The sequence below is a fragment of the Ceratotherium simum genome, chromosome 19 (genome assembly GCF_057802395.1).
Source record: "Ceratotherium simum simum isolate JZ-2026a chromosome 19, ASM5780239v1, whole genome shotgun sequence".
NCBI lineage: Eukaryota > Metazoa > Chordata > Mammalia > Perissodactyla > Rhinocerotidae > Ceratotherium > Ceratotherium simum.
Genome location: NC_141918.1, coordinates 14,322,843 through 14,349,603, shown reverse-complemented (window position 1 = coordinate 14,349,603; position 26,761 = coordinate 14,322,843). Strand labels below are relative to the sequence as shown.

The window sequence follows — 26,761 nt, the reverse complement described above, 5'->3', positions numbered from 1 at the left end:
CACTTCTGGAATGTAGATTCTTTCTACAAAAGAAAGAATGTATAGTTAGATTGCGAAGAGGCAAGCCAAATCCTATTGGGGCAAGAACTTGAATTTCATATGTGACACGTATTTGGTTGCTCTTGGTCTTGTGTTAGCTGATCATGAATCTTTGAATTTCTTGTACTTCATGTTTTAGTCTGAAACTTCTTCCATCTGGTCATCTTCTGGACTTCTAAAGTGTGTGGTAGTGATAATAGTGATGGACACCATATCTTCATGCTTTTTAAACATTTTGTGATGGTTGATTATAGTCATATCCATAGCCTTTCAAAACACCATGACTTTTGTTTTCTATGTGCTTATCCATCACCGTTATAGATTACACAAGGACTTCATTTGCCCCTCATCATAGAGCCAACTGTGGAACACTGTGTTTGCACTCAGTATATTTTTGCTAAGGGCCTCTCATATCTCACTATCTTTTCATTAAGAATCAAAAGTTTCTCACCTCTCTCATCTTTCCATCCTAAAGGAAATCGATAGATCTTCATTTCATTATTTTGAAAGATAGCCTCCAAGTGTGAAAAATATAGATTCAAAAAAGAGTGTCTGAGAGGTTTTAATGCATGCTATTGCAAGTGGTATGTAAGCTTGGCCTAAAAGTGGCTATTGGATGTTTTGTAGAGAAATGGGAACAATAGCGAAATAATGAATACTTACTACTTAATAAAATCACATGAACTGTATCCTCTTTGTAGCTTCTACATAGCCGTGCGGAAAGACTCTGGAACAAAATTGGTGGATGGGACCGGCCATAAACCTCACTACAGCCTTCGGACGCTGTGCAGGGCCCTGCGATTTGCAGCCTCCAATCCATGTAGCAACATCCAGCGCTCGCTCTATGAGGTCTTTCTAAAGTCTCTTCTTGGATGGGAGCTTGGTGGATGGGCTTATCATGGGAAGAGGGGGAGTGGGGAAGCATATGCCAGGTTTGTGTGTGCTTTCCATTTAGTCAGATTAGCCCAGAATATTTCATACCAGAGCCACCCTGCCCTTTTTCTACCATCGTACCTTGTTTGAACGTTGTTCTGGGAACCAACACCACTCAAGACGTTGAATTTTATTCCTGATATAAGTTGGCCTATTATTGCAGAAGGGTAATTAGTATTATGCATATTTGTGTTTTTTCTAGGGCTTTTGTTTGGGTTTCTTAACACAGCTTGACAGGGCATCACACCCAATAGTTCAGAAGCTCATTTGTCAACACATTGTCTCTGGCAATGTTAAAAGTCTGCTGAAGCAGGTATGTTCTTTTTTGATTTTTGACTTGTTTAACATAAATGCAAGGCTGAATTATCAAACTTTCAGCTGTTTGGTTTTTTTTTTTTTTTTACACAACTTCTAATTATAAAAATAATCTGTTTGTTCCAAAAAATTTAAACATTAGATGGTGTCTTAGTGAAAATTCCCCGTAATCCTACTCTTTAGAGATTTAAACCCTATAGATATTTTTTTCCATCTAAATTATATATATATATTTTATTTTCTTTTATAGTCAAATTCTGATATGTGTGTGTGTGTGTAGATTTATCAAGGTAAATTCTAATATATAGCTAATATAAATGACATAAATGGGAGCATCTCATCAGAATGTTCTATAGCTTCCTTTCTTAGCCTAACTGTACCCTGGATATATTTTTATGTCTTTACCAGAGACCACTGTGACGTGCTTTCCAATGGTCACAGCATTTCATTGGATGCTTACATCATAGTTTATGTACTCATTTCCCTTCTGATTGATGGTTGGGCATTTCTTTTTCTTTTCTATTATATACAGTCATTTCAGTTTGACAGAGGAAATTACAGAATAGCATGGGACTGAAAGAGGCTCAGAGAAACTGGCTCATCAACTGGCTTATTTATATGTTTATTATCTGCTTTTTAGGAAGAACGAGCCATTGGGACTTATGGTTACTTTGGATTCAATATTTTTCCCTTGTTAAAAATTATACAAGTAACACATTATATTCATATAGTTCTGGTGAGCTATAAAAACATTGAGAAAAGATTCCAGCTTGCTTTGATTATTATCCCAATACCATTCTCCTCCACTTGCTCATTTTTTGTGTGTGTTGCTTATGGTTACACGTGATGGAAGCTTAATGGTCCTTTTTTCCCACTGCTCCTTAGGCTCAACTGAGAAACCTTTAAAACCAGTACACAGAATTATAGCTTCAAGTCAGCAGACTAAATGTTTTAGAAGAGCACTTTCCTGTAGCTATAGATCTGACTACCATTTGACCATTTTCGATTTATAAAAATGGCAATTTTGGGGGCCAGCCTGGTGTCTTAGTGGCTGTTTGCGCACTCCGCTTCAGCGGCCCGTGGTTTGCGGGTTCAGATTTCGGGCACAGACCTACGCACCACTTATCAAGCCATGCTGTGGCGGCATCCCACATATAAAGTAGAGGAAGATGAGCACGGGTATTAGCCCAGGGCCAGTCTTCCTCAGCAAAAAGAGGAGGATTGGCAACAGATGCTAGCTCAAGGCTAATCTTCCTCACCAAAAAAAAAAAAAAAACCCCAACAGAAAAGGCAATTTTGTGTAAATCAACTTAATAACTTCCACTATGTCTTCAAAGGATTATGCCATCATCCACAATATTATCCTCTATAGATTAGTTTCTCTGGAGGGTGGCTTTTATTTTTAATGTCTTCTATGTGATTCAGAATGTAATAATGCCAAGCCCCCGTCCGTCAGTACAACACTGGCCCTATTTTGGGGAATATGTTTTATGTGAACTACTTTTTTTTGACCAAAATACTTAAATTAGAGTGAGAATTTTGGTTGGTGAGAGAAAAGAGCTAAATCATAAAGTATCTGGGAAATTATTTTGATTTAAGTTTTTTCCCCAAACCCTCCTACAAGTTTTAAAACCAATACATGTCATCAGTTTGTTCTCATTCCTCCAATTAATTTTATTTTCATATTTCATCCATGGATTTTAATGTTGAAAGCATCCAAAACAAGGCAGCATTCTTGGTGACAACTTCTTTTCCTACTTTATGCCACTCTGAAGAGAATACCATAGTTGCAATGAGACTGTGGTTATTTCTCTAACTTTTGTGTCTTTCAGCCTATTCCAGAACCAAAAGGAGGTCGGCTTATCCAGGTTGAAGGCTACTGGATTTCAGTGGGAGACAAGGAACCTACAATAGATGAGACATACATTCTTACATCTTCTGTCAAGCTGAACCTGAGAGATATAGTCCGAGTGGTCTCTGCAGGGTGTGTGGACCTTTTCTCTCGCTGCTCTGAAGTTTTACCAGCATAGACGTTGATGACATTTCACTCTTACTTCCTTAACTTTCAAAGTGCTTTATTGTTATTCATTGGCTAAGTCAATAATTACTTTCTAAAGTCAGTACTGTCACTTTTCTCCTGCACAAAGCATGGTTTCTAGTTGCATCTTTGGTGGCAGCAATATGGATGCAGATTATTTTGGCCATCTTTAAGGTTACTTTTCAGTATTTTGCTGATGAATACTCATTGCTCATTATTTGTTAAGTGAGTAACAACTAGTCCCACTTGCTGTTTCTCACAAGTAGTGCAAGAGGTAAGAATTGTTTTCCTCAATATTTTCTGAGGAACCATTTTACATAGAAACTTCTCAGGGCTTAAGAAACGTTCCATGAGTAGTGCGTAGGTATATAACAATGTTCTTTTATAAAGATGATGTTAGATGATATAGTCATTCTTTTTTAATACCAGTTGAATTAATTCTGGTTTCTTTTTTTCTTAAATTACTTTATTGGCTGATCGTTTAAAGAACCTATCCAGTGCTGATTCAGGGAGAGACATCAGTTGGTAAAACAAGCCTGATCCGGTGGCTGGCTGCAGCTACTGGTAACCACTGTGTGCGTATTAACAATCACGAACACACGGATATTCAGGAGTATATTGGTTGTTACACGTCTGACTCCTCAGGGAAGCTTGTGTTTAAAGAAGGTAGGGTATTATTCCATTCTGTGGGTGTACGTATCCATTCTTTTAGACTCATTTCCCCAAGCAATCTGCATTGTTTCCAGTTGAGGCACATGGACCTCTGCCCTAACAGCTGGTTTTTCTTTCTCCCTGAGCTGCGTGATGGTTAAGGGGCATTGGCTGGGGGTCCAGCTTCCTTTGTGCCCCTCTAATGTTGTCAGCCGTACACAGGACTAGGGCCAAGTTTTGAAGAGTGCAGTTGAACTGCTACTGTATTTCCTAGAGACTCAAGAATATTCAACTGTGTTGAATAGAGGGAACCTGAGAATAGATATGAGAATGTGGTGATTTAAATGAATTTAGACTGCAGGGGAAAAAAATTAAGTTGGAAATGTGATATTTGTCACCCTTCACTCCCCCTCCGTGTGAAATACAAAGGACTATGTTAATTGAAAATTGTGCTTCCTTGATATTCAGCATCATAAATTATTTTGGGGCATGACTAGCTGCAGAGAGTAATTTGCTTTGAAATTTAATGATAATCTAGGATTTGTTGATTTGAATATAACATTTTTTAAAACTTTGGACTAATTTATGCACTAATTCTCAATGTTTATTTCCATCAAGGTGTTCTTATTGATGCTATGAGAAAGGGCTACTGGATTATTTTAGATGAATTAAATTTGGCCCCTACCGATGTATTAGAGGCACTGAACAGACTGTTGGATGATAACCGTGAATTGTTCATAACAGAAACACAAGAAGTTGTTAAAGCACACCCTCGGTTCATGCTTTTTGCTACCCAGAATCCCCCAGGACTTTATGGAGGCAGAAAGGTGTGTAGCATTTACCCCCTTACTCCCATTTGTTACCACATTGAGTAGTAAATCTGAGATGTTTTTACTGCTTTTGAAGGATTTTTCTTTTTTGTGGTGAATAGCAGAGCTTCCATTTTGGAAATTAGGTGAAAAAGCCCTTTTTATCATGTTTTTTCTGTGTGTTTCCTAGATGCTTTCTAGAGCCTTCAGGAATCGGTTTGTGGAATTGCACTTTGATGAACTGCCTAGTTCTGAGTTGGAAACAATCTTGCACAAGCGGTGTAGTTTGCCACCTTCCTATTGCAGCAAGTTGGTTAAAGTCATGCTGGATCTTCAGGTATTTCATCTCTCCTTCACTTAACTTAGTTTCAAGTGGAATGTGTTGATTATATTAGGTGATCAAAATTTGACAGCTTCCTCAGGTAGAAACAGCAGTCTATCCTTTATTTTATTCAGAGTAAGGGTCTTGTCTTTAACAGGCATTCTATTAATATCCATTTTTTGGTTTTGTTTTGTAAATCAACAATTTAATATCATATTAAAATTTTTTTGCTAGGTATACACTCATGTGTTGCTTAATGATGGGGGTACATTCTGAGAAATGCATCATTAGGCCTACTACACACCTAGGCTAGATGGTACTAATCTTATGGAATCACTGTTGTATATGTAGTCTGTCGTTGACCAAAATGTTGTTTTGCAGCACATGACTGTATATGATGACAGTTCTTTATTTGTGGGTAATATTGGAACATTTTGTTTAGGTTGGGATTTGGCATTGACAAACTGCAATTTTTCTTTTTCTATTTTTTGGTGAGGAAGGTGAGCACTGAGCTAATATCCATTGCCAGTCTTCCTCTTTTTGCTGAGGAAGATTAGCCCTGAGCTAACATCTGCGCAGCTTTCTCTATTTTGTATATGGGATGCCGCCATAGCATGGCTTGATGAGCGGTGCGTAGGTCCACGCCTGGGATCCAAACCTGTGAACCCCAGGGTGCTGAAGTGAAGCGCACGAACTTAATCACTACACCATCGGGCTGGTCTCTGCAATTTTTGTTTTTTAAATGGCTATAGTCCTTGAATGGACATAACTAAAGAGACTCTTTTTATGTGCTCTCCCTTGTCAACTGCAAAACTATAGTTGTTTTGTTGTCTTTTTTTTGGTGAGGAAGATTGACCCTGGGCTAACATCTGTTGCCAATCTTCCTCTTTTTTGCTGGAGGAAAATTGTCCCTGAGCTAACATCTGTGCCAGTCTTCCTCTATTTTGTATGTGGGACGCTGCCACAGCATGGCTTGATGAACGGTGTGTAGTTCTGTGCCCGGGATCTGAACCTACAAACCCCAGGCTGCCCAAGCAGAGCATGCGAACTTAACCACTACACCACAGGGCTGGCCCCTGCTTTTTCTTTTTTTGAATATCCCATTTATTTTATTTTATGGGGTTAAAAGTGTTCTTTATCAGAATTGTACGCTGTCAAATTACTTTCTAGAAAGCTAATAATAATTAACACCCTTACTTCTACTGTGTACATTATGGGATTAATTTTCCTGCATCTTTGCTACCATTTGTATTATTTTTTGTAACCTTTTTCTATATGGCATAAGATGCAATTCCATTGTTTATTTATATTCTTTATAAATGAGTTTGAACTTCTTCAAATGATTATAGTCCATTTACATTTTTTTTAAAAAAAATTATCTTAGTGGAATGAATCATTTTTATGGGAGCTTAATTTGTTAGAAATTTTATTTAAGTTGTAGTATATGCTTGCCGTTGCCCTTTTTCATTTGTTTTGGTACTTTAATAGTCCTGTCGCAGAAGTTCTTCAGTGTTTGCTGGAAAGCAGGGCTTTATCACCCTTCGGGATCTGTTTCGATGGGCTGAAAGATACAGATTGGCTGAACAGACCGAGAAGGAGTATGACTGGCTACAGCATTTAGCCAACAATGGTATGCTCTCAATCAAATGCTCTCAAACTGTGAACTTATATCAGATATCTAACTTTTTGTTAAAACAAATCTTGCCCAAATTGTGGTCAATATATACATTTTACCAGGTATTCCAGAAACAGAGCCTTTCTCCCTCAAATCCCAGCTGCTTTTTAAGTGCTTCTGTTTCTGCAGGTCTCTCTGCTAATGTTTTGGTTACTAAGGTTTTCTCACTCTTTGCTTCAGATGGCCACATGTGGGAGTCGGGATGTGGGCACAGTGCTTTTAGGAGTTTAGGCAGGTGGTTGGCGGTGTCTTCGTGGACCATTTATCTGCAATGTGGTGACCATGGATAGTCGTACTTGTGCCTTAGAGACATACAGAAAACTGATGGTTCAGATAATATCAGAGTTCTGAGAGAAGGCACTTATGTCATCTGCGACTCAGGATTGTTCATTTTGGTTTAATTCATGGGAAGAATTTATATATTCCTCTCTAGATAGGATAGAAAGCATTTCAGAATCTTCTGATTTGAAAGGTGTTGATGAGTCATTAATGGAATGATTAATAAGCAAGGAGAGTAAATAAAACTAACCTGTGAGAGTTATATTCTTCTCTTTACTGGTAAAGAATGGAGAGAGGGAGGAACACATTTTTTAAAAACTTTTTTATTGAGGTATAACATCTAGTAAAGTGGATGAAGTGCTCTATTATTTCATGTTACAGTTTGATGTATTTTTACATAAGTATGTACCCATGTAAATCACCACCCAAGCCAAGATTTAGGATATTTCCAGTACCTTGGTAGATTTCCTCATGGCTTTTGCCAGTATTACCTCCCCTGGAGGCAACCACTGCTCTTTCACCACTGATCTGTCACCACTGATTGGTTTTGCCTGTGCTTAAGTTTCATCTAAAGAGTATCATGCAGCATGCAGTCTTTGGGTCTGGCTTCTTTTCACGCAACCTAATGTGAGATTCAGCAATGCTGTTATGTGTATCAGGACTTCATTCTGTTTTTACTATTATTGTGTTGTAATCCATTATGTGGAGATACCATAATATGTTTATCCATTCTCTTGTTGATGGGCATTTGTATCATTTCCACTGTTTAGCTATTATGAATAAAGCTGCTCTGAACATTCGTGTATATGTCTTTTGGTGCACATATGTGTTCATTGTGTTTGGGTCTACTTAGAAGTCGTGTTGCTGGGGCATAGAGCAGGCATATGGTTAGTTGTAGTAGGTTCTCCCAGTTTTCCAAAGTCGTTCTTCAGATTTCCTCTCCACCAACAGCTAATGAGAGTTGCTATTACTTCATATTTTCAGCATCCTTACTATTGCCACTTGACACCTGATGGTCCCTCGTTTTTTTTTTTTAAAGGTTTTATGCTTCTGGCAGGCCGGGTCAGGAAGCAGGAGGAGGTTGATGTGATTCAAGAAGTCCTTGAAAAACATTTCAAGAAAAAATTGTGTCCTCAATCCCTCTTCTCCAAAGAAAATGTCCTAAAATTGCTGAGTGAGTAGGCCAAGATATTCAGAGGAGAATGAATTGAGTTATACTCAGAGTATAAATATTTAGAACCTAAATATTTATTCTACCTTTGATAGGTAAATTGTCTACTCAGATATCCACATTGGAGTCTAAGTTCAGCCATATTGTGTGGACCGAGGGCATGCGGAGACTGGCAATGCTGGTGGGAAGGGCATTGGAATTTGGTGAACCAGTGCTGCTGGTTGGAGACACCGGGTAAAGTTTGTGACAATAGCTTGTTATGAGGGTTCAGTTCAATTCCGTAGGATTACTTGAGTTATCTCTGAAGGACTCTTCAGGAAAGCAATCTTTGTTTTTTCTTTTCCTTTTCTTTCCTCCCTCCCTCTTTTTCCTTCCATTCTTTTTTTTTTTTGGTGAGATGGGCCCTGTGCTAACATCTGCCAATCCTCCTCTTTTTTTGCTGAGGAAGACTGGCCCTGGGCTAACATCCGTGCCCGTCTTCCTCCGCTTTGTATGGGACGCCGCCACAGCATGGCCTGCCAAGCGGTGCGTCCGTCCGCGCCCGGGATCCGAACTGGCGAACCCCGGGCCGCCGCAGCGGAGCGTGCGCACTTAACTGCTTGCGCCACCGGTCCGGCCCCCATTTTTTTTTTTTTTTTTTTTAAAGAAGCAAGTAAGAGATCTGTTACTTTCCTCTACCTTCAGACCTTTGTGGTGGAAAAGAATGATTTCTTGCATCATCACCAGGACTTTTTTTTCCTATTTCATTCTTTTAAACAGTGACATTCATTCTATAGATGTGTAGAGAACAGCAGATGAGCTAGAGACCCTTGAAAGTCTATAAGGATTGAATTTCTTTCCCATCCCTTGGTGGTTGTTGGTAGAAGTAAGGATGGAATTCATGCAGTGTGTGCCATTCTGGATAAGGAATATGAGAGGGAAGGGTGCCCTGAGCCAGGACTGCAGAGGTTCTCTGTTGGCCAGCAGTGTCTGCTGCTACAGTGAGGCTCTCACTAGGGCTCCCCTCTTTTGCTGACTGGAGTGTTGGTGGGTGTGTATTTGGAATTCATGCTCCTCGTTAATCTGGTGTGTATCTCTAATAGGTGTGGGAAAACTACTATCTGTCAGGTGTTTGCAGCCTTGGCAAATCAGAAATTATACTCAGTCAACTGCCACTTACACATGGAGACATCCGACTTCCTGGGGGGGCTGCGGCCGGTGAGACAGAAGCCAAAGGACAAGGTTTGTTCAGTTGCAGATGATGTGTTCATTCATTTAAAAACCTGCAGTTGGCTCTGAGCATGGGTCAACTATGGGGTTTTGTTCATGGTGGGGTTTTTGATTCCAGGTTTGATATGTATCCTATCTTCAGATTTTCACTAGTTGGCAGCGAGTGTTCGCGAGCATCTCGTTGTGCAGGATCTGTCCCTTGTTCTTGGACCGTTACTTTCTGCAGAATGACCACTTTACTCTGGCGTAGCTACATGTGTATTGTCTTGTGGAGCCACCTGCCCTTTAATTTCGCCCCCTTCTTTTCCCAATTGTAGGAGGAAATTGACACATCAAAACTCTTTGAGTGGCATGATGGCCCTCTGGTTCTGGCCATGAAGGAGGACGGCTTTTTCCTCTTGGATGAGATCTCGCTGGCTGATGACTCTGTCCTGGAAAGACTCAACAGGTACATACGTGAGAGGTTTGCCTTGTGTTTGATGTTTTTGCTGGTCTGGTTTTTATAGAGATTGATTCTTATGCACAGTAATAGTCTTCATAGGTGCATAGTAAATGTCTGAAAATGATAATAAGTCTCTGCTTTTTCTGGCTTTAGCATTCAGGGTCTCCTTTAAGAGACCTAGTTTTCCTGTCAATAATCAGAAAGATGGGACTGTGAGGTGGCAGGGCTAAAACTAATAAGCTGAAGTTAAAATTCTTTTTTAAGGCAAATTATATGGCCACTATCCTAATTTTTTTGAAAAAACTAGAATCAGAATTCTAGATGTTACTGCCGTAAGGCCTCTCAAAACCTCAGACCAATATGAATCTTGATGTATATCTGTTTTTCTCTCTTCATTCAGGTATAATTTATATATCATAAAATGTAGCCATTTTAAATGTATAATTCAACGAATTTTAGTAAATTTACTGAGTTTTGCGACCACCACGATCCAGTTTTGCAACATTTCCCTTATCCCCGTAGGATTCCTCCTGCCCATTTACAGTTAATTTCTGAAGCCACCTCCTGCTCCAGGCAACTTCTAATCTTCTGTTGTGCTCTAGATTTATCTTTTCAGGGCATTTCATATAAATAGTCTCTTCTTCACTTTGCATTAATGTTTTGTGGTTCCTCCATGTTGTACTCTATATCAGTTTTTTGTTACTTTTTATTCCTAGTAGTATTCCATCGTGTAGATATACCATATTTTTTTATCCATTCACCACTCGATGGTAGTTGGGTTGTTTCTACTTTTATGAATAATGCTGTTATGAACATTTGCATGTAGGACACTCATTTTTATTTTTATTTTTAATTTTATTTGTGAGGAAGATCAGCCCTGAGCTAACATCCATGCTAATCCTCCTCTTTTTGCTGAGGAAGACCGGCTCTGAGCTAACATCTATTGCCAATCCTCCTCCTTTTTTTCCCCCAAAGCCCCAGTAGATAGTTGTATGTCATAGTTGCACATCCTTCTAGTTGCTGTATGTGGGATGCCGCCTCAGCATGGCTGGAGAAGCGGTGCGTTGGTGTGTGCCAGGGATCCGAACCCGGGCCGCCAGTAGTGGAGCGCGCGCACTTAACCGCTAAGCCATGGGGCCGGCTCCCAGGACACTCATTTTTATTTATTTATTTATTTTTTTTTTTATTTTTTTTTTTTAAAGATTTTATTTATTTTATTTTTTTTCCCCCCAAAGCCCCAGTGGATAGTTGTATGTCGTAGCTGCACATCCTTCTAGTTGCTGTATGTGGGACTCGGCCTCAGGATGAACGGAGAAGCGGTGCCTCGATGCGCACCCGGGATCCGAACCCGGGCCACCAGCATCGCAGCGCGCGCACTTAACCACCAAGCCACAGGGCCGGCCCAGGACACTCATTTTTAAAGCAAATGCCTATTAAGATAGGGCGTAAGTGGAAAAATAAATTTTTTTTTTTGATGGGAAATATTGTTCCTTACACGGGGATTGGGATAATGAGTCATTTTAAAGTTTGTGGTGGCAAACAGCAGAGGAGGTAACTGTTTTTTCTGTTTCAAGAACATTGAAGACCACAAAATAGAATACGTAAGCCTTCTCTAGTCTTATATTCGCTAATTTCTCTGTCTTTTAGTGTCCTTGAAGTGGAAAAGTCTCTGGTATTAGCTGAAAAAGGCAGCCTAGAGGACAAGGATAATGAGGTAGAACTGTTGACCGCTGGGAAAAAATTCCGTATCTTAGCAACCATGAACCCTGGGGGCGACTTTGGAAAAAAAGAGGTAAAACTATGTTCTTGAAGCATAATTGTTTTCTACTTTTTGACCTTAGCTCACCGGCACTTACAAGTACAGTATCTAAAAATGCATTTGGAATTTTATGTTGGGTAAAAATTGGGTAAAAGTTAAAACTCCAAAAAGATATTTTAGTCATCATAAAGTTGAAAAATAATTCTAACAGATAAAACATTTCCTTATTCATTGCCTCAGTTTGTGTATGTGCCTGAAATCTCATCGTTTCAGTCACTCTTTATATATGTTACCATAACAAATTCTTGCAAGAGCTCTGTGTGAAAGTTATTATACTAGTTTCATGGATGAGAAAAGTTGAAACTGAAATTTAGTCTTGAGCTCTGCTTCTGGAATCTACTCTCTTAAATACGACTGTGGCTTTATATGATTTTAAAGTGACAAGTCGCAGCCAGGAACGTCTTCTGGTTTTACAGATGATATCTGCTCTTTCAGGGGTTATGTGGGTGACTTGCAGACTGTTGGTAAAGGCAAGGGCAGAGGTGGTTCCTTCTGGTCAGAGGGTGGTGTTAGGATCCAGCCAGAATCCAACACCTCAAACCCTGTGACTTTCAGCCTAGTGAGGCCTCTCTGTGAAGTCTTCACTGTGTGTGGAATCCTGGTCTGTTCAAGTTAGGAAAAGGGTAGGGTGGTAATAGGTCGGGGATGATGAGAAGAAACAAAGGTTGATCGGAAATGAAAGCAATTAGATTCTTGGTAACTTGGTGGGTGCTTGAAATGTGAACATGATATTTTGGGCCTAATTTTCCTCAGTAGCATAAGAAGAAAGATTATTGGGGCTGGCGCAGTGGCGTAGTGTTTAAGTTTGCGCTTTGCTTCGGTGGCTCGGGATTCTCAAGTTCGGATCCCGGGCACGATCGTACACTACTCGTCAGCCATGCTGTGGTGGCATCCCACATGCAGGGTAGAGGAGGATTGGCATAGATGTTAGCTCAGCAACAATCTTCCTCAAGCAAAGGGAGGAAGATTGGAAACAGATGTTAACTGAGGGCCCATCTTCCTCACCAAAAAAAACAACAAAGATTATCACTACTTCAAGAAATTTTTTGAAGAAAAGAAATAAAATACATCACAGTTTCAAACAAAATAGGAAAACTGCTTCCTTGGCAAGTGGAAATAGCACAGAAGGATTTGATTTCATCAGGTTAGTTTAAGTTTTTCTTAGACTAAGATTGCCAACTTTTACCTAAGGGAAAGCTACTTTTTGGTTTTGTATGCGTAACAAGCGGAGTGAGGTAGGATCCCAAAGACCAGAGGCACTGCTTGTCTAGGAGGGTGATGAGGAACATCACACATTCACTGGGTCTGTATTGAGCTGTTCCTGACTACAGGCATTGGTCCTGGTCCTGCTGTGGTTGGCCAGGTAGATGAGGGATGGAGTGTATCATCAAGTAAAAGGAAAGTGATGATGAACTAATAATTACAAGCATGTCATATTGCAGACATTTGTGAATGGGGTTAACTGACCGAGGGGAAGGGTCAGAGGAATCCAGACTGAGGGCAAAGGCCCTAAGACTGCAGGGACTAAACAGTTCGTTGTTATATGGAGAGAAAATATATACCTCCTTATAATTTCACTCCCTCTGAGCCACAGAAAAGAAAAAGAAAAGAAGTTTTCTCCTTCTACTTCAGATAGCTCTGCCCTATAAGAAGATAGCACTTATGTAACTGAAAGTAAAGTAAAGGGAAGGGCCTTTGCTCAGGAGAAAGAGTTCAGGTTGGGGAGTCACCCACTGGGGCTGGAATCCTACTTGTATCACTTACTCTATAAGACCTTGAAGTTCTGTACCATCATTAAATAGAGAGTGATGGTAATGCTGACTTGGGGAGTGTGGTGGAGATTAATGAGATGACATATGGAGGGAGCCAGGACAGATAGGTCTTCAATAAATTGTATCTAGTAGTAGAGGTAATAAAAGAAGCATCTGGTACTTGCCAGACTCACGGCTAACATTCTTTCCAAGGATTTGTTTTCTAGCTTTCCTCATAAGTATTAAATTCACACTGGAGTTTGTGTTCTTTGTAGCTGTCTCCTGCCTTAAGAAATCGGTTTACAGAAATATGGTGCCCTCAGAGCACAAGCCGTGAAGATTTAATTCAGATTATCAGCCGTAATCTTCGTCCAGGATTGTCTCTGGGAAGAATAGATCATAAAGGTGAGAGTTTTCAGGTGGTGGTGGTTGTAGTAATGGGGCAGACGGGGGTGTGTGTTGGAGTGAGGGGTGTGGTATAGAACATTAGCAGTGTGTATATATTGTGTGTTAGAAGGAGAAGGGGAGATAGAGAAATGGGAACGAGATAGATCTAAGGAAAACGGGATACTAGCTGGTTACCTTCTATTAAAGTGTCCCTTCTTCACATTGCCTCCTTAAATTCTAGCTTTCTTATTATTTCACCTGTTGGCCATCTTTATATAAGGTGTATTTATTGGCTAAAGTTGAGGAAAATATGGTTTAAATTTTAATCATTACCACCTTTAGAAAATGTTTATAGAATCTTGAACTATATTTCTTTATTAGTCATCAACTAATTTGTTATCATTTCACTTTATTTTATTTAAATTTTTTCTTTTTAATGTGAAAAATTTCAAACATTAGAAAAATAGAATAGTACTTTTAAAACTCCCCTATTCTTATAACCTAGATTTAACAATTCTTAAGATATCCAGTAAGCATCAAAATGTTTATTATATGGTTCTTTTTTTTAAATTGAGCCTAGACTGCTTTCATATATACATATTTATCCTAGACACTGAATGGGCTAAATTTAGAACCTAGATCTGGTTCCAAGCCTTAATACCTCATTTTCTGGATCATTTCACCTTTATTTCTTTCTTTCTTTTTTTTTTGTGAGGAGGATCGGCCCTGAGCTAACATCTGCCAATCCTCTTTTTTTTTTTTTTTTTTTTTGCTGAGGAAGACTGACCCTGGGCTAACATCCATGCCCATCTTCCTCTACTTTATATGGGACACCGCCACAGCATGGCTTGCCAAGTGGTGCGTCGGTGCGCCCCCGGGATCTGAATCAGCGAACCCCAGGCCGCCGCAGCAGAGCGCGTGCACTTAACTGCTTGCGCCACCAGGCCGGCACCTCGCCTTTATTTCTTAAAGAATATAAAAGGATGTCTACTTCTTTGAGATTGGGGTTCATGGATATGTTCAGCTTTTGAAAGGTACCCCAAAGCACAGCTTCAAAAATGGGTAGGATAGATGTGAAGATCTGCTGCATGGAACCCAGCCCTTGTGCTGTGTTAGGAAAGATTGGCTCTTTAGTCGTCTGAGCAAAGACTTCCTTTAAGAAGGGCCCATGCGGAACTTGGACATTCATAGGTAAACACAGTGCTGCCTCAACAGCTAGGGTTCCCCAGGTCCCACCAATGTCACAGTCACTCAGTGGCACAGAATTAACTAAGCCTGTGGTTCTCAAACTCACCTGAAGGACTTGTTGAAGTACAGCTTGCTGGGCTCCACACACACTGTTTCTGATTCGGTCTGTCTGATGCAGGGCAGGAGAACTTGGCCTTTCTAACAAGTTCCCGGGTTATCCAATAGTATTGGTCCATGGCTCACACTCAGAATCTCTGACTTACCTTGGTTGTGTGCCGTTTGCAATGGTGCATTTATGGTGAAAATTCAAGTGAAAGATGAGGAAGAAGAAGACAGGAATCGTTAAGCAGGCGTGGCTTGTCTTTCGGCTCTGTCTCAGGACTGGATCCCCCAAGGAAGGAACCTGTGAATCTCCTGTGAGCTGCTTACTCTTCTGTTAAATTATTTGGATTGTGATAAGAATGGCAGAAGATGCAGCTGCCATTACGCTGCCAGGTTTGCTCCATCACCAGTGGGCTTCATGCTTACTTGAGCGAATAGTTTCTCCATAGAGCAGTAAGCAGTGGGCACCTAGGACTCACCTCTGAGCCTCTCACTTGTCCTTAGGGAACTTGTTTACTCCATGTTTTCCAGGCTATGTGGCAGCAGACTTCCCTGGGGAGGCTTAGAGACTCCAAGGGAGCATGGAGAGTAAGGAGAAGTGGCTTAATAATTTTTATCAGTTTTATCATGATTAAGGGAGAAGTGGCTTAACAATTTTTATCTGTTTTATCGTCTGGAAATGGCTAAGTTGGCATAACATAAAAACATTTTTTTAATTGTGCAGTGTAAAACAGGAAACTAGACACAGCTTTTTTTTCCAGATTTTCTTTAAAGATATATAAGATTTATTGAATTTAATATTTCAACTATTAAGAGTTCTAAATTGAATTCTGATCCTATTTAGAGTACTTAAGATAAATTTTCTACATTATCTTAATCAAAATATAAGTACCACTATGGGTGACAATTACTTTCTCTAGTATTTTTGGTTCGCAAATCTCTATAGTAGTATTATCCATACGTTTATAGTATGAAAAAAACAGAAAAGATTTCATAAAATGGATGTATTTTAAAAGAAAATATTGACCTGTGGAGGCTGGGTGGGCTGCTTTTTCCAATCTTGCACTCATATGACCAATACTTCTCAAGGCAGTCTCTTTTCATTAAAATGACATACTGTTTAGAATTATTTCCTTGAGTTCTATTTCTAAAAAGTGGAAATAAGGAACTTCATAGCTGCCATTGCTTATGGTCAGACCATGCTCCAGAAAGACGATCTGATTCACAGTGCTACCAGTAACTTAGTAAATGGCCTGCTTGCCACAGTCCTTCCAACATGGGCGTTTTCATTGTTTTAAATATAATTAAGGGGCTGCCCCATGGCTTAGCAGTTAAGTGCGCGCGCTCCGCTACTGGCGGCCCAGGTTCAGATCCCGGGCACGCACCGACCCACCACTTGTCGGGCCATGCTGAGGCGCCGTCCCACATACAGCAACTAGCAGGATGTGCAACTATGACGTACAACTATCTACTGGGGCTTGGGGAGAAAAAGGGAAAAAAAAGGAGGAGGATTGGCAATAGATGTTAGCTCAGGGTCGGTCTTCCTCAGCAAAAAGAGGAGGATTGGCATGGGTGTTAGCTCAGGGCTGATCTTCCACAAACACAAAAAATAAATAGACAAATACAATTAAAACTATTCTTTTTTTTTTTTTTTTATAATTTTATTTTTTTCTTTCTTTTCCCCCAAAGCCCCAGTAGATAGTTGTATGTCATAGTTGCACATCCTTCTAGTTGCTGTATGTGGGACGCGGCCTCAGCGTGGCCAGAGAAGCGGTGCGTCGGTGCGCGCCTGGGATCCGAACCCAGGGCCGCCAGCAGCAGAGCGCACACACTTAACCACTAAGCCACAGGGCTGGCCCATTAAAACTATTCTTATTAATTTAATGGATATTTTAAAATTTCATTTTCTTTAATTACTAGTGACATGGAGCACTCTGTGCGGTTTTTATTTATTTATTTATTTATTTATTTATTTATTTATTTATTTATTTATTTATTTTTTTGTGAGGACGATCAGCCCTGAGCCAACATCCATGCCAATCCTCCTCTTTTTGCTGAGGAAGACCGGCCCTGAGCTAACATCTATTGCCAATCCTCCTCCTTTTTTCTCCCCCTTTTCTCCCCAAAGCCCCAGTAGATAGTTGTGCATCACAGTTACACATCCCTTTAGTTGCCGTATGTGGGACGCAGCCTCAACATGGCCAGACAAGCGGTGCGTCGATGCGCGCCCGGGATCCGAACCTGGGCCGCCAGTGGAGGAGCATGCGCACTTAACCACTAAGCCACGGGGCCGACCCGTGTGGTTTATTTTTAAAAAAATTATTTTACATATTGTTATATATTTTTGGATAATAGTCTTTATTACATTTATCACATGGGTTACCGTATTGTTACCTTTTAATATTTGTTGTAAAAAATACGTATATGAATCCATTCATTTTATCTCTGATGATCTTCAGGTTCTTCAATAGTCATATTTAATTCCTCTCTATTAATGGGTAAATTATTCCATTTTCATTAAATCCTTGATTTACCTCAAATTTATTCTACTCTGAAATGTGGATCCAAGTACTTGTACTTAATATCTAGTTGTTGAAACAGCGTTTGATTTCTTTCCTCATTGTTACTAGGCTTTTCCCCTTGAGTTGTTTTAAGTTCTTCCTAAAGATTTGTGGTTTTTTTTTTTCTATAATTAGTGTTTTTCATCTAACCAATTCACAGTATAGCTTGAAGGTGTTGCTGTATAGTCTGCTTTATATTACAGCAGTGCTGATTCCTCCTCATTATATTTTCTTTTTAAAAACATTCTTTGGTATTCATACTTTTCAGATAAATGTTTACTCTTGACTTTAGAAGTTATATAAAGCACTCTACTAAATTTAATTGGCATTGCTTTGAATCTGTATATACTACTTAAGAAGTATTTTCTGGGGCCGGCCCCGTGGCATAGCGGTTAAGTGCGCGTACTCCACTGCTGGCGTCCCGGGTTTGGATCCTGGGCGTGCACTGATGCACCGCTTGTCAGGCCATGCTGTGCCGGTGTCCCATATAAAGTAGAGAAAGATGGGGACAGATGTTAGCCCAGGGCCAGCTTTCCTCAGCAAAAAAGAGGATCGGGCCGGCCCTGTGGCTTAGCGGTTGAGTGCACGTGCTCCGCTGCTGGCGGCCTAGGTTCGGATCCTGGGTGCGGGCCGACGCACCGCTTCTCTGGCCATGCTGAGGTCACGTCCCACATACAACAACTAGAAGGATGTGCAGCTATGACATACAACTATCTACTGGGGCTTTGGGGGGAAAATAAATAAATAAATAAATAAATAAAATTATTAAAAAAAAAAAAGAGGAGGATTGGTGTGGATGTTAGCTCAGCACTGATCTTCCTCACAAAAAAATTAATGAAAAAAAAATAAGGTAATCATTTAAAAAAAGAAAAAAAAGGAAGTATTTTCTTTGTTTCCAGACAATAGTTTACAATATGAAATTAATAATTAGAGTAGTCATTTAACTTGAATTATGAAACAGAATTTGTGAATTCTCTAATTCGCTGGATTCTGACTGATGAGTAGGTGAAAAAAACGAACAAAAACTTAGGCTATATGCCACTTAAAATGTGGAATTTCTCATTCTAGTAAATCAGTTTAAAGTATAATAAAATTTGTGTATTTTCTAAAATCATTGTGTCTTAACTTCAAAATTGTATCTGAACATGAACCAAATGAATACTTTATTTCTTTGAGCAATTTTCTGGGCAATTTATTAGGCTGTAATTCTCAAGTTCTCTCTTTTTTTCTTTTTGGTAGGGGTAGAATACTATTAACCCTTAGGAATGCAGTAAAAGCTATGGACCTCCTCTCCTTAGAAGAAGCATTAATTACATTACCAAAAATGTGCATGTAATTTCATGGAGTGCAGACCCCTTTTAGGCCGTCTGTGGGCACTAGTTTACAAACCCCCATTGCTGAGTCTTCCGTAAACAGCAAATACTTTTGCTTCTTTGTGTCTTAGGGGTTGACATAGCTGAGGTGATGCTGGATTTCACTGACTGGCTGACCCATCAGGAGTTTGGCCGAAGGTGTGTGGTCAGTATCAGAGATATCCTGTCCTGGGTTAACTTCATGAACACAATGGGGGAGGAAGCTGCTTTGAAAAGGCCAGAGACCATCTCCACTGTGACGTCTTTTGTCCATGCTGCATGCCTGGTGTACATAGATGGAATAGGTTCAGGTATGTTGTCTGTTAGCTGGTGGGAGCAAGGGGCTGGGGTGGAGGGAGCTATGAAATGGAGCAAGCCCAGATCTCTGACACAGATTCTTTATAGAATCACTTAACTCTACCTTTTCCAAGACTCAGAATGGCTTTCCTTTTCTTTTTACTCTTTTTGAGAGATGGTTGGTATAAAACATATGCCAAAACTTTTTATTGCTTATGGAGAAGGGACTTAGTAAATGTGAAGTGGTGATTGTGAGTAGAAAGAAAACTCCTGCAAATGTCCTTGCTCCTAAAGGACTAATAATTCTTAAATGAATGGTCATTTATAGTTAATGGGCCTGAATCCTTTAGTTTAAGTTTACTATAATTTCATAAAATTCAATATTTAAGTTCTATTCTTTCAGCCATGAAGATTAGAAATATAAACCCAAGTGATCAGTAGTACCACATTGGTTATCTTATCTCTAGGCTGATTTGTCATGGAGTGACTGGAATGCTTTACTGGATAAGCTGCTGCTGAATTGATGATCTGAAAATTGTGGGGAGAGGGGAATCAGACATTTTCCTTAGGACTGCTTACACTAGCAATCATATATTGGACATAATTCAGCTAGGGCCTCATTTCCTCAAGAACCTGCCCTAGAGCTCCTGCTGAATGGTTGTGAAGCTTGGTGTCGTGCTGTTGTTTGATGGACTGATCCTCTTTCTTTTAGGGGTTACTTCCTCTGGGTTTGGTACGGCCCTCTTGGCTCGCAAAGAATGTCTGAAATTCTTAATCAAGAAGCTTTCCAAGATAGTCCGACTCACAGAATGTCAGAAAAATGAATTGAAGATTTATGACAGACTCAAAGCCAAAGAATTCACTGGGATAGATAACCTTTGGGGAATTCATCCATTTTTTATACCAAGGGGTAAGAATGGTTTTAAATAAATGAAGATTCTCTTCTTGTGGATTGTAGATACTTGACTTTTGTTGTGACTTTTAGTATATCATACTCATGATTATTTTTGAACTAGTTATCTGAGTTAGAATCTGACTTGGCATACCCATCATTGTGTGAATGGTTGAAAATACGCAACTGGCATGTAAAAATAGAGGAAAATATAGTCTTTAGGCAATGAATAAATTGTCTTATAAAAATATATTTATTTGTTTATTATTTGGTGCTCAAAACAAGAGCTTTTCTATAGTGATAATTCAGCCTATAATGTATCAATTATAGAACCTGATTACCTTTTACAAAAACAGTTTTGTGGACCCTTGAGGGTGGGTATTGTGTCATTGATCTTCCTGTCCCTGGCATCCCCCATGTACCTTAGCAGTCGTGGGCATTCAGAAAATGTCTGTTGATTGAGTGAATGGATGAATGAATGAATGATTAAATGGGAAATGCAAGTGGTTTTGAGTTCTAATCCTTGCTCTCATTCACTAGGTTGCCTTTACCAAATATTTAAATGAGGCATTAGATTAGATAGATATCTTTCCAAGGCACTCTAAATTTTTCAAATTGTTGCTTCCCTAGCAGGGTCGTTTCTTTCCTAGCATGGTCGTTTCTTTCCCTTCCTTCCTCCCTACATTAATAATTGTTGACTGCCTGAAATGTTTAGAGGTGCAGTGGCAGTTACAGGGGTTCAGTGGTGAACAAAATCAGCCCAAGTTCCTGGCCAAATGGAACATTGCCCCTTTCCCTCTCCCTCTTCAACAGTACTCTCTTCATCCCTGAGGGGGGCCCCCCATGATCTAACCATTGGATCCCTTCCCTAAGCCATCATCATAGCATTCAGTTCTTTCGTGTAGGAGCTGCATGCTAGTGGCCTGGGACTGGGGTGGTCCTTGCTTCTGCTTCCATAGCTGAAGTAGTAGATGTTTTCCTAGAGCCACTCCTTCCAAACTGGTGTACCAAAAACTTGTTCCAGGAGACATGGTGGCACAAATGTTAAGCCCTATAAGACTGTTAGTAGTCCTGCACTTCAGCTACATTACGATTTAAGGATGCATCCTGAATCGTCTTGGCGGCCTAAAAACCATGGATGAAATTGTTGATATGGAACTATCCGGCCTATACACTTAGCTTCCACTTGACTTTAGGAAATTACAAGTACAAAGTAAATGATACAAGTACATGTAGTAATTCCAGGTGTAGGTTGTGAATGGAAAGATGTATGTTTGCAGTTCGTCCTGTATGTGTATGTGTAGGTTTAAGTATAGGAGATGGAGAGATCTGTGTAGTAGGCACAGTTGAAGAAAGTATGCTGCTGGCTGTTCCTGTAAAGCATTTTATGGACTCAAAAGTGGGGGAATATTGAAATAGAACTAAGCATTTTCACCACAGATGGTACTTCACTGACAGACAGTCTACTTGGTGGATTTTTATAATCTCGAGTTGACGTATATATACGATTTGGTGATGTCCAGCTTATATGTGGCTTTTCTTTTCTCCACTTAAGGACCTGTCTTACACAGGAATAATATTGCCGACTATGCACTCAGCGCAGGTACCACAGCTATGAATGCCCAGAGGCTCTTAAGAGCTACAAAACTGAACAAACCTATTCTCCTGGAGGGCTCCCCTGGTGTGGGAAAGACAAGTTTGGTGGGAGCATTAGCAAAGGCTTCAGGCAACACCCTTGTTCGAATCAACTTGTCAGAGCAGACGGTAAGCTTAGTCACGCTATAGCTGATGGGGATAGGTATAGGGAGTATCATTTGTGTCTATTTATAGAATTTCGTAATCAGAATAGTTATAACATTATCAGTACCCCAAATAGTTAATGGTAGTAAAGACCACAGCAACATGACCTTATAAACTAATTCCCCTCAATAGCTGACATCTGTAATATTATTCACTCTGGATGCTTTATTCTAATTCTCTTTTGAGAGAGAATTACCCACTTTAGTATTTATTGTAATATAGCCCCTCTTTATTTTTGTCTTTTCTAAAAAAAAATTAGTAAAGATAAAATGACTTTTAAACAATCTTATGAAAATATGGGATTGAGATAACAAATGAAATGAGAATTTATTGGAATGGAGCCTGGGAGCAAGGCCTGGGCATTGTTAATGTTTTCTGTTTTAAAGCTCACCAATTAATTTCTAAGTACAGTCAAAGCTGAGAACTATTGATCTAGAGCTCCAACTCCAGTCGATTGATACTTGGAGTATTGTGATGAGAAGATTCTTGGGGCATGTCTGGGCTCCTGGTAAGGAGTGCTGGCATTGATTAGTTCTGTCTTGGGTGTAAGAATAAAAAGTGGCCCAAGGCCCAAGTATTTATCTTTTTAGATTTAGAGTCTTGGAATCTAGTTAATTTTTTATGTAATGCTGGCTTTTCCCCATTTCTTCTGCTTCTCAAAGGACATCACAGACCTGTTTGGAGCAGATCTACCTGTTGAAGGTGGCAAGGGAGGAGAATTTGCCTGGCGTGATGGCCCCTTGCTGGCAGCCCTAAAGGCAGGCCATTGGGTTGTGTTGGATGAGGTGAGAGGACTGTCCGTCGTGCCAACGATGGGATCACAAGTATGAAGAGCAGTCATAATTTTCATAGCTCTAGGGCATTTTTCAATGGATGATCATGCTGTTGGCTAGTAGAGGCAAATTCTCTAATGAAAATAATCTTCCATGGTTTTTTTTAAGAACAAGAAAAGTCACTTGTCAGAGAGCACATATGGAAGCCCCTCTATATGTAACCTACAGACTCGCCTACTTTTGTAAGCTAGCCTCTAGAGAAAAACAGCCTCTTCACTAGTTTAGTTTCTACTCTCTGGCATGCTTTCTTTGTATTTATTTCAGAAATATAAATAGTTAACAAATAATGTCAACCACCTCATGTCAACAGAGAGACTGAGGAAAGTTATAGTAAGAAGAGACATACAAAAATGGTGAGAAAATGATCAGTGTTATATGTGCATATTGGATAAATTTATGACCAGAGGAACAAAGCACATCATGAGACATATGAAAAGTGCTGAATCTCTGTGACTCACAGGCAGCTAGAGATCTGGAAAATGCACAAAATTAAAAAATTTAAGGTTGTAGCCAAAGGAGTCGAGTTATTTTGGGATGTGTAATGTTAATTCAGGGAAAGGCTAGAAAGTAGTTGTGGAGCTTAAATGATTAGAGTGATGAAAACACCACAGACGAAACTTTCCTGACAGGACCCAGTGGGTCCCTGGATCCAGACCCTTTTGGATCTGAAGTCAGGGGGTGCTGTGGGGTTCTTTTTCTTCTGAGCTGCTTCCTATTTATCTTGGGGAGATATTAAGGAGAGGGAGGTTTTGTTTTTTTTTTTTCAGATTTCTTGGAAAAAGATGTCTGATAGAATAATCATTAGCCAGGAAGAAAGAATGCCTAGTTTTAAAGCTTTAGGGCTACTGACCACACTCATAATTGGTGGACTGCATCCAGGGACTGCAAGGCATTCTGGACTTGCATTCACACTTAAGAGCAGCTTTTAAAACTTCACCGGTTGAGAATATACAGCAGAGTTTGTGCTTTGAGTGCTTATGTAAACACGACACGTGAAATTCTGATATAATACAGTCTTTTTTTTGCCCATTTGCATTTTACTGATTTACATTTTCCCAATTGAATTTTTTTGTGTTACTTAAAAACCATCCATACTTCAAATCCCTGAGCTCTGAACTCATCATCTGAGTACCTCCATTCAGCTCTTTTCATTTCTGGCACAAAAACTTCTTGTATTTGTTCTTGTTCACAAAACTGTTGGTGAATTAGCTTTGTAGATCCACTTTATGTGGTTCATATCATGACTTTCATGCCCATTTGGAGATTTCATTCAATATTTGAGCTGTGAAAGAAACTTACTTATTTAAGTATTGAAAGAGCTATCTTACCTCATCTTGAAAATCCCAGAGTGCGAAAATGAGGTATCTATGTATTGGCAAGTTTTTTTTTTTTTTTGTAAGCTATGATTTATAAAGTAGGTCAATATAAGTGCATATAGTGGATACAATTTAATTTAGAGAATATTTTAATTATTTTTTAAAAACTTAATTTGAGTATTCAGTTTACCTAAAAATTATTGCTGTTTTATACACCCAAAATCTCTAACATATATATGAAATAATAATAGAATGAACACACATCAACCCATCACTCAGCTTAAGAAACAGAATTTTACCAATATTGTTTGAGCTTCCTCCTCCTGAAGATAACACTGTCTATCTTTTGTGCATATTATTCCCTTGCATTTTTTTTTTAATTGTGTAGGATATATAATAAATATGTGCACTTTCTTCTCCTAATAGCTTAACCTGGCTTCTCAGTCTGTATTGGAAGGACTCAATGCTTGTTTTGACCACCGAGGAGAAATCTATGTTCCTGAATTAGGAATGAGCTTCCAAGTGCAGCATGACAAGACAAAGATTTTTGGGTGTCAGAATCCTTTTAGACAAGGAGGTGGAAGGAAGGGCTTGCCCAGGTCTTTCCTTAACAGATTCACTCAGGTAAGATTTACTGTTACCCAGAGACCAAAGGTGAGGTGTCAAGGGTGATAAGACTGCTGGCACATAGCTATTAGGATGCTCACTATGAGAATGAGAGAGGATCAGTTTAATGATCTACTTCTCAGTATCATCACTATCATCACTTCTCTCCTGGTGTGAATCCTTTGTCATATGTCCCAGAGGACCTGGTGTGTTACCAGTTGGAGGAGAGTAAGGTCCTCTTCAGGATTCTATTACGGTGTTTAGGGATGAAGACCAATCTTTGACGTTTTTGGATATCTACATGATTTATTAAAACATTAAACAATTTTAGAATGAAAATAATGCATTTTAATTAAGCAAAAGTGAAAAAGAACAGAAAATAACCATGAGGAATAAAAAATCTAGTATTCTCCATACCAAAGTCAATCATTATTAACATCTGTTATCTTTACCTATTGCCTTTATTCTCGTTTGCCGAGATAGGGGTGTGCATGTGTATACATATACTTACTTGTTTTAATATCTATTTTTCAAAGTTTGGCTAATCTAGTGGTTTGGAAATGCCTTTAGATGTTAGTTTTCTTTATTGTCTCTGTCACTTGATAATCAAAAATTTGCTGAGTATCTTTTAAGAACAGTTTATGAAAAATTTCAAACATTGAAAAGTTGATCAGATTTTACAGTGAACTCGCATACACCTACCATCCAGAATTTTGAGAGCATTTTATATAATACGTAGGAAGTTTTAAAAAACAAACGTACTTTAAAAAATTAATTGCATGTATCTTTTTTCTCTAATTCACTAGAGTGGAGCTAAACAAAAAAACCTCTGTTGCTCTATATTTCAAAGATTTTATATGATTCTGTATCCTAAAAATGCAAGAAAAGAAATTTCTATACCTGGAAATTTTATATTTATATCATGGAGGTGTTGTTACTTTGGTGTTAAATAAAAATTTTATATAAGTTGTGGTAGTCATTTCTGATGTTTTGGTAAAGAGAAATGATGGCGTATCTTCATATAATTTTTGGATTTTATAGGTCTTTGTGGATCCCCTTACAGTAATTGACATGGAGTTCATTGCCAGTACTCTGTTTCCAGCCATTGACAAAAATATTGTTAAAAAAATGGTTGCTTTCAACAACCAAGTAAGTACCTACTTGTATGAATTGTTCTTCATTTTCCTGGCTGTATTTGAACCATATTTTTCTCACCACGGGGCACTACTAAGTTACTGGTCTCTGTAACTAAGGTAAAGCACATAGAATTCCACAAGTTTCTGCTAGAGGGCAAGCTACTCATTTGAGGGTTATAGAAATTCAGTTCTGTTGTGTGTATCAATGTTAATGCTTACAGGGTGCTCCTGGCATTTAGAAGTCTGGGTTGGGAGGAGGAGACATCTGAATCAAGCCCATTAATTTCTGTTTCACATTGTGTGTGCATTTGTAGTACATTTTTAGTACTCAGTGCAGTGCCTAGCAGTGGGACATGCTTCCCAGTAAGAGTATTTTCTTTTCAGATTGATCATGAAGTGACTGTCGAGAAGAAATGGGGTCAAAAAGGAGGACCCTGGGAGTTCAACCTCCGGGACCTTTTCCGCTGGTGTCAGTTGATGCTGGTTGACCAGTCCCCTGGGTGTTATGATCCTGGTCAGCATGTGTTTTTGGTCTATGGTGAAAGAATGAGAACCAGGGAAGACAAAGAAAAGGTGAGGTTCATACTTGCTCTTTGTGTTTCTTTCTGTCTGAAAGTTGATTTCTTCCTGAGGGAGAGAAGGGGCATACTCACTAATAATACCAAACCTAGTAAAGCTGTTGGAAATTTAGAAGTTAATGGAAGAGACTAAACATTCACCTATCTCGGGGTCTCACAGTATAGAGTGGTTTGCTTTGGAGGACACTATTTGCTTATCCTCCTAAATCCCAGTGATCGCAGACCTTCTTACAAGAGTATCACCCTCTAATAATAAAGAA

At 39.3% G+C, this 26,761-nt stretch overlaps 1 protein-coding gene across 2 annotated transcripts in view; it reads left to right on the top strand.

Moving 5' to 3' along the window:
* The window catches only part of MDN1 (midasin AAA ATPase 1), a 164,736-nt gene that overhangs the window by 58,495 nt on the left and 79,480 nt on the right, over positions 1-26,761 (top strand). For both annotated transcript variants that reach the window (XM_014781110.2, XM_087443881.1), the window contains 20 exons: positions 741-888; positions 1,175-1,285; positions 3,120-3,271; positions 3,813-3,991; positions 4,595-4,803; positions 4,976-5,122; positions 6,596-6,737; positions 8,101-8,235; positions 8,328-8,466; positions 9,315-9,453; positions 9,759-9,889; positions 11,531-11,675; positions 13,729-13,858; positions 19,136-19,354; positions 20,053-20,250; positions 21,788-21,996; positions 22,695-22,817; positions 24,608-24,805; positions 25,829-25,936; positions 26,308-26,496. In XM_014781110.2, coding sequence (XP_014636596.1) covers positions 741-888; positions 1,175-1,285; positions 3,120-3,271; positions 3,813-3,991; positions 4,595-4,803; positions 4,976-5,122; positions 6,596-6,737; positions 8,101-8,235; positions 8,328-8,466; positions 9,315-9,453; positions 9,759-9,889; positions 11,531-11,675; positions 13,729-13,858; positions 19,136-19,354; positions 20,053-20,250; positions 21,788-21,996; positions 22,695-22,817; positions 24,608-24,805; positions 25,829-25,936; positions 26,308-26,496 — 3,151 coding nt within the window. The remainder of the gene's footprint in view (positions 1-740; positions 889-1,174; positions 1,286-3,119; positions 3,272-3,812; positions 3,992-4,594; positions 4,804-4,975; positions 5,123-6,595; positions 6,738-8,100; positions 8,236-8,327; positions 8,467-9,314; positions 9,454-9,758; positions 9,890-11,530; positions 11,676-13,728; positions 13,859-19,135; positions 19,355-20,052; positions 20,251-21,787; positions 21,997-22,694; positions 22,818-24,607; positions 24,806-25,828; positions 25,937-26,307; positions 26,497-26,761) is intronic.